Source organism: Pseudorca crassidens, chromosome 15, assembly GCF_039906515.1.
Source record: "Pseudorca crassidens isolate mPseCra1 chromosome 15, mPseCra1.hap1, whole genome shotgun sequence".
In the NCBI taxonomy this organism is placed as follows: Eukaryota; Metazoa; Chordata; class Mammalia; order Artiodactyla; family Delphinidae; genus Pseudorca; species Pseudorca crassidens.
In genome coordinates, this window is record NC_090310.1 from 29,484,973 (window position 1) to 29,499,669 (window position 14,697).

At 57.2% G+C, this 14,697-nt stretch overlaps 3 protein-coding genes across 12 annotated transcripts in view; 2 read left to right on the forward strand and 1 right to left on the reverse strand.

Annotated features, from left to right (window-relative positions):
• The window catches only part of TXNDC11 (thioredoxin domain containing 11), a 66,298-nt gene extending 64,432 nt beyond the window's left edge, over nt 1-1,866 (forward strand). For all 5 annotated transcript variants that reach the window (XM_067706624.1, XM_067706620.1, XM_067706621.1 and 2 more), the window contains one exon: nt 1,112-1,866. In XM_067706624.1, coding sequence (XP_067562725.1) covers nt 1,112-1,754 — 643 coding nt within the window. In that variant the 3' untranslated portion in view covers nt 1,755-1,866. The remainder of the gene's footprint in view (nt 1-1,111) is intronic.
• On the reverse strand, nt 1,797-12,335 carry SNN (stannin). Of its 4 annotated transcripts, XM_067706627.1 has the most exons (3): nt 12,178-12,321; nt 9,221-9,336; nt 1,797-5,024 (listed from the first exon to the last, which is right to left on the reverse strand). In XM_067706627.1, exon 3 carries the CDS (start codon nt 4,931-4,933, stop codon nt 4,670-4,672), a length of 264 nt encoding a protein of 87 aa, XP_067562728.1. In that variant the 5' UTR covers nt 4,934-5,024; nt 9,221-9,336; nt 12,178-12,321; the 3' UTR covers nt 1,797-4,669. The 4 variants fall into 4 exon arrangements, with proteins under 4 accessions (XP_067562728.1, XP_067562727.1, XP_067562726.1 ...); XM_067706626.1 differs by lacking the exon at nt 9,221-9,336 and having other exon boundaries at nt 12,178-12,335; XM_067706625.1 differs by lacking the exons at nt 9,221-9,336; nt 12,178-12,321 and adding an exon at nt 8,287-9,179.
• Nucleotides 12,336-12,493: 158 nt separating this feature from the next.
• LITAF (lipopolysaccharide induced TNF factor) overlaps nt 12,494-14,697 on the forward strand; it is a 111,733-nt gene continuing 109,529 nt past the window's right edge. The window contains exons 1-2 of one of the 3 annotated variants that reach the window (XM_067706629.1): nt 12,494-12,630; nt 12,978-13,149. The gene's annotated coding sequence lies outside the window, so the exon portion shown is untranslated. Of the gene's footprint in view, nt 12,631-12,977; nt 13,150-13,218; nt 13,236-14,697 lie in introns of those variants that run through there. The other 2 variants (XM_067706631.1, XM_067706630.1) reach the window with 2 other exon arrangements.

Here is a 14,697-nt window from a genome sequence, read left to right on the forward strand (position 1 = left end):
GTTTGGCCACTGGCTTTGTGTGTGGAGAGGGTGTGCAAGCTCTTAATGAGGGATTTCTGGTCAGTTTCTCTAAGGAACAATGTGGTTGGTTTTTTTTTTTTTTTTTCAAGCTAACATTCCCTGAGCCTTCAGGTAACTCATGCAGTCCTTACAGCAGTCCTCTGAGGTAGATGAGACTCATATTCCCCCCTTTACAGACAAGGCAGTGCAGGCCACAGAGGAGTCCTGTGAGGCCCCAGAGGCGGGTGGGCCCCGGAGTCGTGCCCTTCACCTCCACTCCTTTAACACTGGATGGTGTCTGCCCCCCTCATGCTAAAGCTGCTGGTTTGGATTTATTGCAGCCAGGTGGTGTATACACAGGTAAATGTATCTGTGGTAGAAATTTTGGTCATCAGACAATTGGATGACAAGTTCTAAAAAGGAAATTTGTACATCAGGACTTGCAGCAAAGCTTTGGGGAAAATCCCCTTCATATGTCACCCTCCTTCCTTATTCTCTGCTCTCAGGGCCCGGCAACCTTAATTCCTCAGAGCCCCTTGGTCTGTTTGTCAAGGGTGGGGCTCCAGTAGCACCTCCACCATCGTGACAATAAAATGTGTCTCCAGATGTTGCCCAGTGTCCCCTGGGGAAGGGAGGGTACAGTTACCCCAGTTGAGAACTCTTGCCTCGGATAATGTGTAATAAATGCTTGCTGAAGAGCCAGGCTGAGTGTTGGAGGTTTTTCCTGTCTCGCCAAGCATTGTCGATGGCCACAATAGTGACATGGGTGGCAGTCCTGCCCCCGGACACCCTTCCTGACGCGCCACTGGGCGTCTGAGAGCACAGGGAGGCCGCTCTGCCCTGAGTTCTTATCTTTCTTGGAAGGTTGTGAACAGAAACTGAGCTCTTTGTCCTCAGGAACAGACACACCTTTGAGATAAACCACCTTAATTACAGAAGCAGCATATGGGACATCCTCAGCTTTGTAGAAATTTTTTTGCCAGATGACATTTTCCATGCTGACTTCCTTTTGGTAGGAAATAAGCAGCTTGACCTTCGGCGGCAGTCTGGTTTTGGACTAAGAATGTTGGTGTGACTCTCTTATCTTTGACTCCTTTCCCTTTCTCTCCAGAAAGGACCTAAGTGTGAAATACCCCGAAGACCTTCCCATCACCCTTCCAAATCTGCTGAGGTTCATTTTGCATCACTCAGACCCTGCTTCTGCCCCCCAGAACTTGGTTAACCCTCCTACCAAAGAGTGTCTTCAGAGAGAGGCCGTCCTGCAGCAGGGGCACATCTCCCATCTGGAGAGAGAGATCCAGAAGCTGAGGGCGGAGATCAGCGCCCTGCAGCAGGCGCAGGGGCAGGTGGAGGCCCGGCTCTCGAGCGCGCGTAGGGATGAGCAGCAGCTGCGGCGGCAGCAGCACACGCTGGAGAGGCAGCACAGCCTGCTCCAGCTGCACAGCGAGCAGCTGCAGGCCCTGTACGAGCAGAAAACCCGGGAGCTTGAGGAGGTGGCCCGCAAGCTCCAGGAGCTGGCCGACGCCTCGGAGAACCTTCTCACTGAGAACACGTGGCTCAAGATCCTGGTAGCCACCATGGAGCAGAAACTGGAGGGCAGGGACGGGGCCGAAGACCGTGCTCCCCTGGATGAGGTGCGATTGGACTACCACAAGCCCTCGGGCACCCCCCGGCTACCAGCCAGCACCCCTCCGCCTTCCAACGTCAGCTCCACGCTGGCCTCCGAAAGGAGCACTGAGAACAGGACAGACTAACTTTGAAAATAACATGAAGAAATCAGAGGTGAAGACTATACATTGCGAATATATTTATGCAAATTTTATTGAAATTTATTGTAAATAAAGATTTTCTCAGTGGTCTAGAAAATCAGCTTGAATGTCATTCAGCTTTTATTGAACAGGGATGACATCCCCTCCACTTATTGCACAAACCTGGTAGCTTTGAGACAAAAACAGTAGCACAGTCCACTTGAAGATTTGTCTGAAAAGTTAGTCCATATTTTAGTGGCTCAGCGTCGGCGTTCCCTCCCCATCCCCCTGCTGTTGCTTCTGCGATGACATGCAGAATGAAAGGCTAATGTCCTGACTGACTAGTCAGAAAACTTGGACACAACAGTTGGGCTATTCAGAAAGAATTCAATGAGAGGTCATAACTTAACTAAGCCATTTGAGTGTGTGGCTCTGGTGTCTATGCTAAAAAAAAGTAGCTGTTGACCAAGAACAGTGAGAGCTGTTATGTGGTTGGTCACCAGTTCTGCAGGCACTTCCACTTGCCTCCAGAGACCCCACTAGTGCCCCACCATGCCCTTGACCCTCACCTGGCACTGACACCGTGCTGATGGGCCTGATGCAAATGGCACAGATGTCGTGGGATAAGGAACCTCCAGGACTGAAACTGAGGAGAAAGTGATGCCTCATCTTTTCAAAACCGAAACTGCACCGGCCATGGTAAGAAGCTCAGGGTGAGTTTGACAGTCAAGCAATGGTCATTTTCAGGGTCAGGCTCAGGGACTGAAAATGCAAGGCCCGGGAGCTCCTCGGTTACTTGGGTAAAGGACAGACAGCCTTAGGTGCAGGCTGCCGGCTGCAGAAAGTAGAGGTAGAAAGCCTGAAGTTCTGAAATGTGAGGGGAATGGATCGAACACCCCTACACCTGCCCCATTTTTCTTATGTCCTTCATTAGGAAACACACCTTCTCCCTGACCTTCCAGTTGACCCCTTTAGAACTTCTGACCCCTCCTCCCGCCCACACCCTGTGTGCTGCTTACAGGGCCTTCTGCTAGTCTCCAGCCTGACTCATGCTTGGCCATCCCCAGGTGGGGGCCAAAGGCATTTCCTCCCCTGTACTAAAGCCCGGCTGCCTCCTAAGGATTCCTTAGTAGCCCACCTGTGCTGTCTCAATCCTGCCTTCAGCTCAAATGGCCTAACTAGCTACTCCTCCCCTCCCCCCAAGCTATACACCTTAATGTTTGACCGTTAATTTAGGGGTACGCCGCTAAAAGGAGTGTTCCTTAAGCTCCCTACTAGGGGTTCTAGAAAGTTGATTAGTTCAACATGCTTTTTAGAGGAGATTTGGATGAGGCCAGAGGAGCCGCCTTCCGCCCGACCAGGAGGCCAGAGCTTTGAGGGGGAGCTGGGAATAGGGGGCAGCCCCTGGCGACCTGGGAGCTCCCTGCCCATGCTGCTGGCAAGGCAGCTCAAGTGCTGAGGGCCAGCGCTCCCCAGCTCACCCAGAGCTGGCCTCCAGTTTATTCCCGAGGATGCAGACACAAATCACATTTTAATCATGATAGTTTAGGGTGTGCTTACAGTGGTGGGATTAAAAACCTAAGCAAGTTCACTGAAGTATACACAAGGGACATCTCGGAGGGGCAGGGTGGGAATCACTGGCCTGACCAAGAGCCACCAAACTCCTCACCTTTTCGAAAACCAAATCCTGAACCTGAAACTCCCTCTTCCCCCAGCCCCCTCCCCTGGGTGCCCACTAAGCACAGGCTGCTGGGGGCTCCTGTGTGTACAGGCACACAAGGGTGACACTTGGCGCTCTCAGAGTAAGGTCAGGGTACCCTCCTAGGTGGCCCACCTAGGAGGTGGAAAATGAAATCCAGGACCCAGCAGGTGGGTGGGAATCTGGGAGGAAAGGAAGCGAATTTGTGAAAAGGGCAGGGGGAAGAAACCAAGCACCCCCCACCACCCCCTCCAGTGCAGAAGATATTAAATACAACAACAAACAAAAACCACAATGTTCTGTCCTTCCTGGGCCAACTGGGTTTGGGATTCAGGTAGCCACCGCGGCTCTGGTGTTTCTAGCGAAGCCTGTGCTCAGTAAAGCTGGGTGGGGGGCAGGGTGCTCAGCATGCTCAAGACCACGGGGGCCAGAAACTGCTCGGCCACTAGGACGCCTGGCAGCCTTGGGACTCGGGCCTCGGGCCCTGACTCGTCCTTCACCGGCTCCCAAGCAGCTGCAGTAGCTTCCTTGCAATCACTCCACTAGCAACAGGAACTGGCATTTACAACCTCATCTACCTAGAGCAGGAGAGGGCGGGACGTGCTGCTGCTCCCATTCATTGCTCACAAAGCAGAAATCGCCAAAGCACCCCAACAGGTTAGCTGCGAGACTTAAAGCCGACGTGTCACGTTCTCTACATACACACGTGTATCTGAGGCCCCCGCCAAGTGCAATGTGGGCCTTACAAGTCTAAGACCCCCCCTCCCGCCTTGACTCAGCTCAGCGTTAGTACGGACAGTCCCATGTGCTCTATATTTTTTAAAAAATCAGCAAGAGAGGCTTAAGCACGTGCTTCTGGGGCCTATTTACAGTTCACAGGCTTGTGAGCTCACGCGTTACAGTAGTAGCTCCATCAAAAACAGGCTCAGCTAAACATTCAAGTAACAAAAGCGCTGTGGGGCCATGAGCCCCAGCAAGGTCAGGCCTGCCCACTGCCTGCAATGGGCAGTCCTACCAGGAGGCTGAGGGGTTGCCCAGTGCCACTGAGCCCTGGCTCAGGACCGCCGGGACCCCAGGAGTCGGTGCATGCGATGACGAAGTCCGGTGAGGCCATGCCAGCAAGCGTCAACCCTTCCTCTCAGATGGTAGCACGTCTGTGGTTTCGCCCCTACTGCGCCTCTTGGCTGGCGGCAGACAGGTCCAGGAGCCTCCGCATCCCGGCTCAGCCGTGGACTTCAGGGCCGTTGGGGGTCAGCTTGGCCTTCCTCTCCACGCACGGTCCCTTGGCCGAGTACTGCACTAGCAGGAAGGGCTCCTTGGTCTCGCCATCCCCCACGATGCTCTCCTCGTCCTCTGACTGGCTGATGCGCTGCAGCCGCAGGTAGCACCAGCAGCCCAGGATCAAGGCCCCCAGGGCAGCGATGGCGATGAGGATGACGATAACCGTGACCACACCGGTGGTGGGGCTGTGGTCCATGATGGACATGGTTAGCGCTTGAGCGGGGGGGGGCCCTCTGCAGGAAGGTCTTGGTGGGGACGGCTCAGTGAGGCTGGAACCCAGGCTGGACACGAGAGCCCTGAAAGAAAGAGCAAGATGAGGCTACACTGGGGACTCCGCTGGGGACCCTGACAGCTCACACGCTCGGGCTTGCTCTTCCATGGGGTCTATTTTTAATCAGTTCTTAAGCCTGACCATCCTGCCCGCATCCTAGTGAGAAACAGACTGGTTGGCATTTGCTGGGTGTTTTTGTTTACGATGCTACCAGCGTTCTCCTCACTCAACCCAGCCACTTCCATTTAATACTTTCAGTGCCTCTGCTACCAGACAGGCAGTCATCCTCGCTCAGCCAGGAACCTGACAGGCTTCTCAGGAACCTGAGAGGGGGCACCCGAGACCTCCATCACCACTGCAGCAGAGGCTGAAAGAGGGTCTGTTTAAGGTGAATGTTCTAGAAGTCCAGCACCACTAGGTGTTCAGTAACTGCTCACAGATTGAAAGTGCTTCAAGGACTTCCCTGGTGGCGCAGTGGTTAAGAATCCACCTGCCAATGCGGGGACACGGGTTCGAGCCCTGGTCTGGGAAGATCCCACATGCCGCAGAGCAACTAAGCCCGCGAGCCACAAATACTGAAGCCCGTGCGCCTAGAGCCCATGCTCCGCAACATGAGAAGCCACCGCGATGAGAAGCCCGCGTACCGCACCGAAGAGTAGCCCCCGCTCGCCACAACTAGCGAAAGCCTGTGCGCAGCAACGAAGACCCAATGCAGCCAAAAATAAATAAATTAAAATAATAATAATAAAGTGCTTCAAGACGGCCAGAGATGAGGGATTCAAAAGCAGGGAAATGACATCAGCCCCTCTCGTGAACGGGACAACGGGACATACATAGCTCAACGAGTCTTCAGGAGCACCTGTGAGAGAGTGCAGCCGACAACAGTCTTTGCCCACAAAGAAGCTGTAGCTGACCTGGCTCTGGAAAAACTTAGGGGAGGGCAGGGGAGAGTGGGACAGACCAGCCTCTGCCGGCGTCTTGGTGCAGGAGCCAGACCGCAAACGGATCAATATGCCAAACACCTGTCGCTACAATTGCAGGAATGTAATGCTGGGAACATAGGGGACCAGATGCCTTGATGCTAAACTGGGCGGGGCAGGCAAAACTCAGGGAGGTGATGCTGATGCCGAGATGTGCGGGAAAGCCAGACCCTGAAGAGCTTCCCGGCAGGGGAACACTGTCTGCTAAGGCTCTGAAGGCAGGAGGGCCCACTGGCAAGTGCGAGGAGTGGCTGCAGCTGGAGATCAGCTGGTTTGGGTGGCGGCGGGGAGGGGTGTACATGCCCCAAGGCCCAGACAGCAACAACCCACTGAGGTTGGAGGTGGTGGCACCCCTGGGTGCCAAGACCTTGCACTTTGAAAATTTCTCCTGCCTGACCGTAAACGGAGCAAATAATAGTAACTAACACCCAGGTGGTTACGAGGATGCCTGCAACACCTGGGCACAGGGTGGGCAGAGTCGATGCTCAGCTGTCTGAATCTGGTTTTTCTGGAGAAGACAGACATCAGTGCAGGTAGACATCATTGGAAGCGGAAGGTTTTCCCTCCAGACAGGATGGAACCTGCCCTCCTTGAGCAATGACAGCCTTAATTAGAAATGATTCTTATCCACACCAGGGAGCCCTCCACCCCCACCCCAAGGCCAGGTTCGCCTGAAGGTCAAAGGCAGCTAAGTCAACACCCCTGAGTCTGTCCGGGGACCGGGCCCTGAGAAAACCCTACAGACCCCCAGAACTGCCCTGCTCCCACGCCCACCTGTGCAGAGGGGTCCTAGTCGGGGGGGGGGGCGACATCCCTGGAGTCTTCCCCCTTCTTACTGCCCCCAGGGTCAAGCCGCTGCCATCACTCTCAACAGGCTCCCTGGTCCACCTGTGGGGGCCATTGCAGCCAGTGCCCCTGTCACTCAGAGGAAAGATCCCAAGTCCCTACAGTCACCTACGGGACCTGATGAAGCATCTCCACCCCTGCTCCTCTCCTGCTGACCCCATGCTCCTTCCTACCTGCAGACCTTTGCCCAGCCAGGTCCCTCTGCCCAAATGCTCTGCTCCCCTTACACTTGTGCAGTGGTTCTCAAGTGGGGGCAACCGTGCCCCCCAGGGGACATGTGGCAACGTCTGGAGACATTTTTGATTATAACAGCTGGTGTGTGTGTAGGTGCTACTGGTATCAAGTGGATGGAGACCAGGGATGCTGGTAAACCTCTCACATGGCATGGGACAGCTCCCCAAAGACCCCAGACAAACATCAACATGTGGAGGCTGCCCTGGTTAACTCCAGCTCAGGCGGGGAGCCTTCCTGACCCCATGGTCCAGGAAGTCCTCTTCGTCCTGTGGCTGCACTCACTCCTTCCCTCCCTCCAGGGCACCAGCCTCAACGTGCAACCCTGGCGTCTGTGTCAGGGCCATCGGGTTGGCACCTGCCTCCCCTGTTGGGCTGTGTGCTCCGTGAGTGGCCCTGCACACTTCTGTGCCCACCCAGTGCACAGGTCCTGCTGGCCTCTCCCCTGCCACCATCAGGGCTACCATCAGCTCCCACAACTCTGCTCAGCCTGTCCTCTTGGGCCTCCGCATGGAGCAGGTGATGCCCCCAACCCCCAGAGAGCCTGCTGGCTGCAGCTGGGTGAACCTGCCCCAACCCCTGTGCCCTCGTCCCGCTCGGGAGCACACCTAGCTGCCTGTCCCTCCCCGCCTCACCCTCTCCACTGGCCCTTGTGCCCAGCGCCTGCTGGGGTGCCTGCCCTCCCCCTGGGTTCCTGGACAGGAAGGCAAGTCAGTATCAATTCAGAAGGGGAAGTGTGTGTGTTTGGGGAGGAGGGGGGTGGTTCAGGGACAGGAAGTGGGAAATCAAACAATGGCAGCAAGACCTGGGGAGGGGGGACCCCAGGGGCCAAACCAGCTGAGGAGCCCAGGAAGTGCCTCTGAGTCCTGGGGGTGGGGGACAAGCGGTCCCGGGACCAACGACCAACCACCAACCAGCAAACTGAGGCAGAGGTAGCCCCAGCTCCAAGGACCCTCTGAGAGGAGTGGTGACCTCAAAACCCTGTCTGCTGCCCCTGCCCCAGGTCAGGAGGAGCGGGTAGAGCCAGGTGACCAGGCCACAGTCATGCCTTGCCTGCAGTCCCTGGCCCTCCCTTGAATGTGTTTGTTCCTTCACTCAGCAAGTATTTCCTGAGAACCTATCTGTTAAAAAATCTGATCATGTCATCCCCTGCTCAGAACCCTCCCTGGTACCAGCAGAGAATCCAAATTCTCTACTTCCCCAGCTTCTTCACACCCTTCTGCTTCATACCTCAAGGCCTCTGCACGTTCTGTTCCTTCTGCCTGGAGTGTTCTTCCCTGAGTGTCCCGTGACTGGTTCCTTCCCATCAGACGGGACTTTCTCAGAAGGTGCCTCTTGGGGGCTGCCTTCCCAGATCACCCAGGAGCCAGACACAGCCCACCCCCACTGGCCATCGTCTCGTACTACTTCCTCTTATTTCCTGGCGCTCTGCCACGTGAAATTCTCTTGGGTGAGGGAAGGTGTTTCCCTGGCTGCCGTCTCCTTCCCGCAGTGGACTCTGAGGCTGTAGGAGGACACTGTCTGTCTTGCCCACTGCTAGATCCCCAGCCCTATTACCAGCACACAGCAGGTGCTCAATAAATGTCTGCTGACCGACCACTCCAAGCCCGGGGAGGCAGTAATCAGAGGAGACCTTGCTTGCATGGGGATCACGGTCAGCAGCCCCCACCCCGAATGCCCCCGAATCTTGAAGCCACCACGGGTCCCCTCAAGGGAGCTGGCAGCCTGCGTGGAAGGACAGATTGCAGGCTGAGCATGGGGGTAGGAGCCACGTGTGCAAGTGGGTCCCAGGCAGGCCTGGCCCAAGCCCACGGAGGGGCAGCTGTCCCTGCACGAGCTGTGGGGAGGGGAGGGGAGGGAAGATGCCACTGAGATGCAGATCCCAGAGGAACCTGAAGCATGAGGGCGGCCGGCCAGTTCCCTCTGAACCCTCTTGGCCTGGGCTGGACCCCACCCCTTGCTTCATCTCTTCAGGGCCTCCCTCCTACCCCTCCAAGCTAAGATGTCTCCTGCAAGTCAGCTGACCCCTCACCCTGATCCAGGAAAGCACACAGGGCAGGACGCGGAGGACCACAGCTTGGGCTGGGTAGACGCCCAGGATGGCACATGGGAAACCTGGACCCCCTTAGAACAATCACCAAAGCAGTTAACACTTATTCCATACCATCATCTACTCCTCCCAACAAGCCCGTGGCTAGCGCTGCTCACTGCTACCATCCAAGTTTCACAGGTGAGGAAACTAAGGCGTGGAGAGCTTGAATGGATCATCCAAGAGTGAACCTGGACAGAATAAAGGAGGATGGGACCCAGAAGTGGGGTCCAGCAGAATAAAGGGAGGGGTCTTCTAAGTGCAGAGGGTCAGGTCAGCCTGGGAGCCAGAGCACAGCCGAGGACTGTAGTCTCCGGGCACTCTAGGGGTGGGCGACAGGCCATGCTCCCCCCAACCTCTGTAGCATCTCCTTGCCAGCTCCCTCAGGACGAAAGCTGGCACTGGAAGCCCAAGGCCATCTGGATCCCCCAAACACTCAGTGCCAACCCTCCACCCTCCTTCCACCCTCCCTCCACCCTCCCGCTCCCACCTCCCTCAGATGGATCTCAACAAGCTTTCTAAAGCCCAGCGTCTGCGGACACCACCCCTCTGACCTCTCCCCGTGCCCCACCCCGAACCACGATGGGTTCAAAGGACAGACCCTGCATCAGCCACCAGCAAGCTGAGCGCAGGCATCCCCCACTGTCCTGCTGCCCTCGGAGGCCCACGGCTTAGGTCTTCCCCAATGTTGGGTTGGGTTCTAGTTACCCCTGCCTCTTCAGGGGACCCCAAAATGAAGCCTTAACCCCACTCCACAGGTCCCTTCACACACTCAAGGCCCAGTGGAGCCCAGCCAGCAGCAGAGCAGATTAGAGTACCCTCCTTTGACCCACACCATCCCTCCACTCACTATAATTAGCTGTTGTGACGCAGCCAAGCAAGCTGCTCCTAATGGCCTCAGTTTCTCAGCCTGCAAAATGGGAAAGAGGCCTTGACCTCAGCAGCCAGGTTGTGGGGAGGCTGAGAAGTGATAAGAAATGTGAAAACAGAAGGGCTATGGGGCCACCGGGTTTGTGTGTCACCAGGTACCACACCTTCCTGGGTGTTACAGGGTCGCCCCTCACTCCCCCCGAAAGGACCTGCTCCCAGGAGGGTACAGGGCCTGGTCCAGGCCCAGTGCCACAAATAGCGCCTTCCTCAGGGACACGCCGCTGCTACCTTCTTCTCGCTTAACTGGGCACATCATGAGTGTCACCCAGCCCAGCTGGACACCAGCTTGCCACCCCTCCCCCCCTGCAGCCTCCACCTTCTGGGGCTGCCCTGCTTACAGGGGACGCACCACCTCCGCAGGGGTGAAGCCATGCCCCTTCCCCCAACAAAGCCATCAGGTATGCCAGCAAACCAGGCTCTGTCTCTTCGGGGGACCCCACTTCACAAACCAGAAACATTTCCTGCCCAGTTTCTGATTAGAAACATAGGACTGTGGGGAGGACGGGGCATGACAAGGGGGCAGGTGGCATATCTGCTCTGTGCCAGGCCTGAGCAGGCACTGGAACCCAAGGAAGCATCACACAGGCCCCTGCCCTCCAAAAGCCTGGGCAGGAACAGTGGGGATGCGGATGGGAGACTGACAATCACTGGGCTGTGCCCAGCTCTGCAGCCAGTGTCACCTCACCCTCCACCACCCTCCCATTACACCACGGTCCTCCCGGAGAGGAAACTCGCACCAGCACCCCCCAGGTTCCCCTGTGTAGAAGAGGAAGCTGGCATAGGCAGAGAACCCCAGGGACTGCCCCAAGGTCAGTCCGAGTCTCCTGTGCCCCCACCCTGTGAATCAGCCACTGGCTACTCTCACAGTCTGCCCTAGGCTCAGCTCACTTGCCAAACAACTTTGGTAATAACAGTAGACGCCTGGCAAAAGTTGGCAATAATTACTATGTGCCAGACACTGGGCTGAACACTTCACACAGATAATCTCCTTTCAGCATCAAAACAACCCTAGATTTATTACTATGCCCGCTTTGCAGATAAAGAATCTGTGGCTCAGAGAAGTTAAACCAATTGCCCAAGGTCACACAGCCCGAAAGTAACTGCGCAGGGATTCAAACCCAGGCAGCCTGGATCCAGAATCCGGGATTTCAACTCTGACACTAAAATGTCATATTATTTGACCCCCGCCTCCCCGCTCCCTTGCCTGAGGGGACAAGGGGGACAAGTGAACCCCAGTCCGCCCCCACCCAAAGAGTCTGGGTGACTGGGGTGGACGGCTCTATGCTGGGGACACAGGGATGATAAGCGCCCTGGCAGCTCCCGCGTGCCAAGCGCGGGCGACGTGCAGGCGCAGTGCCAGGCGCGCTCCACGCACCCTCTCATTTAACCCTGCCAGGCGACTCCGTTGTCTCCCCGACTCTACCAAAGAGCTAAGCGAGGCTGGAGGGTGGAGGGAGCTCGGCCCAGGGGGCGACAGCTGGAGGGGAAACGACAGCTGGAGAGGCAACTCCAGTCGGCTTGACTTGGCGCGGGGGAAGCTTAGGGGACGGGGGACTACGAGACTCAGTCATGCCCACGCCGCACAGTCACCACCGACGGAACCGGGCACCAAACGCCGCAGCCCGTCCTCAGTTTCCCCACCTGCGAAATGGGCGCCAGACTTCGCCAGAACCCCCACCCCTAACCTCTGCAGCTCTCCTGACCACTCTGGAGGTTGCCAGGATCCCCGCCTTCTGTTATTTTTAAAAATCCCTAAGTGTCCGGAGGAGACCCGCGGCCAGCCTGGGGCGCAGAACTGCGGGCCGCGGTGAGGGGCATGCACTGGGTTGGGGGGACACCAGCTCCCTGCAAAGCCGCCGCCGCCCCCCGCCGCCTCCTTTGTCCCGATCTCGCCGCAGCGCAGCGGACAAAGAACCCCCGCCCGCGGGCGCGGCCCCCCGGAACAGACCCTCCCCCCGAAGCCGCGCCCCCGCCCGGGCTGCCCCTCCCCCGCCGCAGAGACCCCCCCCCCACCGCGCGCCCCCACCCCATCCGGGGCGGCCCCTTCCCCTCCTGCAGGCCCCCGCCGGGCCCGAGCGCCCGGCCCGCCCGACCCCTCTCACCATGGCGCCGCCCGCAGCCCGGCCCGATCTCCCCGATCGTCCCGCAGCCCCGCGGGCCCGGCTCCGCCCGCCCGCCCGCCAGCCAGCCAGCCGCCAGCCAGCCAGCCAGCCCGGTCCGGCCGCAGCGAACAGTCCGGACGCAAGAGCCCCTCTCTGCGGCGGGCGGGGTATCTCCGGCTCCGCTCCGGACGGGGGCAGGGCTCTCCTAGAACAGCCAATGGGAGTCCGCGCTGGGACGGCTGGGCGGGGCGGGCCGGGGCGGGGTCACGTGCGCGCGGGGCGGGGGCTGAGCGCAGCTGGCAGAACTGGGGGCGGGGCGCGGGTTCGACCTCCTAGCGCGCCGATTGGGCGCGGGTGGGTGCGAGGCCCGGGCTGGGGGCCCTGCCTCCAACCCCCCAGAGGCTCTCCTTACTCCCGCCAGCTTACGGAGGGGAAAACTGAGGCGCACAGCAGGTAAGAGTGTGGCACGCTGCCCGGAAGCAGGGAGCGGCAGCATCCCGGGCAGGAGGAAAAGATAGGCAGGACCCCTAAGTTAAATGTCCTTCCGTGGGGAGGGAGCTGGTTGTTCACTCGTTTATTAGTTCATTAATTCATCATCCATCTGTCCATTCATTCAACATTTATGGAACACCGACCATGTGCTGGGTACACCAGTGGTCGCGGGTACAGCCACGAACAAGACAAATAAGGACTCTGCCCTCACAGAGCACTCATTTTGCTGCGGGCTGAAGCTGTGGGGAATTTGCAGCCTCTTGGCCTCTTATAATCATGGTTATTTAATTTAATAACCCCGCGATTAGGCCCTCACCAAGAGCTATGCCTTGTATTCAGCTCTCAACACATTTCATGGAGACAACGGGGAAAGGAAGAGCTACTCATTTTCCAGACGCTCCAAAGTGCTGAAGTACCACAGCCCGCATATAATGAAGACAGGATTGGAGGCCACGCCTGTCTGCCTGGGAGTTACTGCCGGTTAGTCCACTTGTCCACCCAAGAAGGCGGTCCAGCAGGAGGACACTCCCCCTTGTGGCCAGCCGGGGCCCATAAGAGGGGCAAGGGTGGGTACTTCAAGGCCTCTGTGGCCCAAGTTCCCTTTATCGCCACCTCTGGCTTGGAAGGCAGGAGGGGGGAGGTGGAGCCCCTCATCCTGGAAGCTGGGAGTCTTGTCTGGAAATGTCTTTGCCAGCCTCAAGCAGAGGCCTCTGGGAGAAGATGGAGGGCCCAGCTCTCAAGGCCATAGTCGCCACACTGTCGCTGGTCTCTCCTTCCTGCTTCAAATGTGCCAAGCTGTTTCCCACCTCTGGGCCTTTGCCTGTGCTGTTTCCTTCAACTGAAACATTCTTCCACTCTTGTCTTTCAGAGGGCCCTCCCTGATCTCCACCTAGCACGGTCCCTTTGTTATTTTCCCGCCTGTGCATTGCAAAATTGAACGTTTGCAAGAGTATGATGCGTGCCAGTCGAGTAAATGAATGAATGGGCAGACTGCAGACCTCCAGGTCTGGCCCTGCTGTGCCCTAGCCAGGAGGCCAGGCCCAGGATGGGAGCTGTAAGAGAGGAAAGTAAGAGGGGACAGAGAGGCAGAGGAGCTTCCAGCTCCAGGCCAGGTCCGCAGACACCAGAGTCAGACAGCCCAGAACAAGTCCTGCTCCTGAGACTGGGCAGCGCGGCCCTCAAGGGCTCCTGCCTCATTAGCCACACCTGGGAGCCCAGGGTGAAAGGAAGCAGGTTCTTCCCACAGAGACAGTTTCAGCGGCCTCTGCGGTTCCAGCCTCAAGTAGCCAAAGACCTCATTAGTGGTGAGCACTTGGGAGGAGCAGGCTCGGAGCCCCAGAGCTAGGGTTGTCAAAGAAATGACAGGGGAAGCAGGGACACTTTGGGGGAACAGGTTCTGGGAGGAAAAAACCAGAGGGGGAATGCAGCATAGCATAGAAGATGAGTGTCAGACTGCCCGGCTGCAGTGCAGCCTTTCCTGCTGGGTAGATTTAGAAAAGCACCCTAATCTCTCTGTCCCTCAGTTTCATCATCTGAAAAATGTGGGTGACAGTAAGTTGACCTCACAGGGCGGTTGTGAGCACCACAAGTGCTTGTGCAGAGGAAACAATTTCACTCACTCTTAACATTCGTAATAGGGTTGAACAGTAATGGGGTTGAACCTGGGCTCCCCCATTTGGATCTTGGGCAAATCACTGCATTTCTGTGAGCCTCAGGCTCGTGGTCTTCACAGTGACAACCCATCTCTGGGCCCCTGAGAGGTGGGGGACTGGGAATAGCCCACCTGGGTCCAGCCATCCCTCTTGCCCAGAGTGAGTTGCTTCAATAATAATAACAATGAATGAATAATAATAGCAGCAAACCCTGTTCTAAACACTACGTATGCATAAATTCATTTTAATCCCCATTTTACAGATGGGGAAACTGAGGCACAGAGTGGCACATGTGCACAGAAATCACCTGGGGGTCTTGTTAAAATGTAGATACTTACTCAATAGGTTGGGGCCCGAGCTTCTGCATTTCTCACAA